We start from the raw sequence: 2,934 nt of genomic DNA on the forward strand, positions 1-2,934 counted from the left end.
AAAATCTCGGTAAAATCTCGGTACGAGTAAAATATTTGAGTATTGCACGAGAAATCATGTGATAACTAATTTATTGTCGACCCAAAAAAATGTTTTCTCAAGAATCATTGTCGAAAGGCTTGTTTATAGAAAAACCTATACATTTTTTTGTCCAAAACAGTCACGTTCCTAAGGGTTTTCTCAGAGGGAGGCAAGTTTCGAATGTTTTTGTTTTGATTTTTCAAATTTTCGAATGTTTTGATTTGATAACAAAAGAACCTTCACTCAAACAAAGAGAAAAAAAAGTCTTTTTTTCAAACAAAATCTTTTTTTTTTTGAATGACGATTCAAAATGTTGCAAAACAAAAGGATGAAACAAAAGGATGAGACAAAAGAAAAAGTAGACATAATTTATGCTCATTGTTTCAATATCTTCTAAACATACTATTTGTCAAAAATAAATTCCAATACGTGTCAAAACATTTAGTTCCAAAACAGACTTCGACGAGTCAAGACGTGGAAAAGTAAACCAAAATGTTAATTTTCTTGAGAAGAATCTGAGTCTGAATAAATAATGTATCTGCGTTTTTTTGGTCGTGGTGGTGAACAAGGAGCTTTGGATGGTGTCTGTGCCTGTGATTGATTATAAAAATTGACTGTGCAGTTACTAAAATTAAAAGCTGAGGTGCGTGGACACAAAACTTGTTGATGCTGATCAAAAAAACTGAAAGTAGGATTTTGGACACTGTGGTTATTTGCAGGTACGACCCAATTTTGATGTGGATTTGATCGCGAGGAACAGGGAACGTTATCGATGGCATGAGAAATTCTTCGTTGTTCAACCTCGTCCCCACTATCATAAGGATCCAGCCCTGCTTCACTCTTATGTCCAGTGACTGTGATAATTTCCGAACGTGGAATGGAGTTTGCTTTCATTCGTTTGATTCCAGTCTTCCTCACCGTATGATTTGATAGTTTCTTTGTTGTTGTTGTAGAAAGAGTAGAACTCTCTACCATACGCTTCATAATCGTATCAATCGTGTTTTGGCCCATTTTTTGGTTTTTGAACCAGACATTCGTGGTTGTTTTATGGTTGATGGACAGATACAATGGACCTGAGTGTCGAAGTGAAAGAGGACGTTTCGAAAGATACGTTTTGTAAATCATCAAAGGACAACGAGACGAACCGTTAGCAAACATTTTTGGCTGAGCTACACGATGAACTTCACGAAGACCATTTTGCCTGGTTTTGGAGAAACTTTCCGAAAAGGTGAGGAACTCATTTCCATCTTCGTCCAATTTCCAAGTAAAATCTTCAACTTTCATAATGTGGTGTTCTTGACGACCTCTGAGCCCAAAATGCATTGAAAACTGCCACCAAATTGTATTGATCAACGAAGAAGGGCTTTCAGTTCCAAGCTGACCACATTCCCAAAGAATTTCTTCCTCTGCTTTTGTTAAACTGGCAGCCTTGTTTGGTCTTTTCCCCATTCCTTGTTCCCTAAGGAGTCGAGCTTTTCCTTCAAGAACAGCCCTGGAACTAGAGAATTCAATGTCATTCATTATAGAATACTGATAGCGTTTCTCCCTCAGATAGCGATCGATTCCAGATTGTAAGCTTGCAAGTGAACCAGGCTCGTAATCCTTTCCATTCTGCTTCTTGATTTCAGCGAAGAACCGTTGCAACAACGAGTCGAGATCGACAGGATTTAAAAGTTCATTGTCCTTTGTTTGGTTCCGTTCGTTAGCCCAAGCATCGTATGTTCTCTTCGACAAACTGGTTGCTTTAGTCGTATTTTGATTTTTCGATTTGTCAATAAATTGCTGGATATTATCATTGTTGCAGCTATCAAAACGATTCATTTTGTTTGTTTTTTCTCAAAAGATCTCCGAACAGCCAAAAAAAATTTTCTCGCTTTGTTTTTGTTTTGATCTTATTTTCGAACGTTTTTGTTTTGGTTTTAGTTGCCCGCGTACCCAGTCCCCCAAAAGTCGACGCGGTCATATTTTCACAGTGTGCAAATATCAAATATCGCAATTATTTCGATGCTCTTAGCCAATCAAAATGCTTATATTTTTTTGGGTCGACAATAAGTCTATTAGACTATTGTATTATCGACATACGTCCTTTAAGCTTGACAAAGTTTAGAAACATTTAAGAAACATTTTAAGGCTCAAAAGACCGATTTCTTAAGAAACATCGAGGCTGCCTTTTTTACAGCCAGGCGGTTTCGACACACTTTTTGCTTCATAGACGATATTCTAGCTATTAAGATGATGGTGAATTTGAGCGATGTTTTAAAAATATCTACCCTTCTGAATTAGAACTTAAGAAGGAACATGGTAAGGCATTAGGTTTGTTAACCAAGGTTGCTTGCATTTGGTGGTTCGAGCCAGGGTCGGAGACCTATTTCACTGGTACGGGCAAATTTCAGAAAAATACAGGTTTTTTTTTATAAGAATAGTGTAGTGAGGGTCAAGTATATTTAAGAAAGTGCCGAAATTCTTTTTAGACTTGACTTTTTTAAAACATGAAAAATTATCAATTTGAGAGTTTTGGACTTTTGAGTAAGCATTTGGTTTAAAATTATATTTCTTCCTCAAAGCTTCAATTTATCTCTAAGAAAGGAAGCAGCTTTTTCTGTTAAACAAATACAAAATGACTGTATTCTTATCAAACTCTGTGAAATTCACCCTAGAGGGTATTCTTAGGGCATTCTTACGATTTGGCCAATTTTCACCCTGATATTCTTATAAAAAAAGCGTGTACTTAAAAAGCTGTTAGAAACACCTGAGAAAGTCAGAAAATCAGGATAGGAAAGTAGAAAATATAGGGAAAATAAGAGAGGATGCATCCTGGTGGGTGATATCAAATTTCATCTCCGTAAGCGGCCCAAGACCTGGGAAACTTTGCGACTTTTGAGACTTGCTTTTTGGAAAAAGAAGATATAAACG

At 36.5% G+C, this 2,934-nt stretch overlaps 1 protein-coding gene across 1 annotated transcript; it reads right to left on the reverse strand.

Moving 5' to 3' along the window:
- Positions 1–516: 516 nt before the first annotated feature.
- Positions 517–1,842, reverse strand: LOC136807436 (uncharacterized protein KIAA1958-like). Its single transcript, XM_067064024.1, has one exon. It carries the CDS (start codon positions 1,840–1,842, stop codon positions 517–519), a length of 1,326 nt encoding a protein of 441 aa, XP_066920125.1.
- Between the last annotated feature and the right edge of the window lie 1,092 nt (positions 1,843–2,934).

This window comes from Clytia hemisphaerica, unplaced genomic scaffold (assembly GCF_902728285.1).
Source record: "Clytia hemisphaerica strain Z4C2 unplaced genomic scaffold, Clytia hemisphaerica genome assembly, whole genome shotgun sequence".
NCBI classification, from domain to species: Eukaryota; Metazoa; Cnidaria; class Hydrozoa; order Leptothecata; family Clytiidae; genus Clytia; species Clytia hemisphaerica.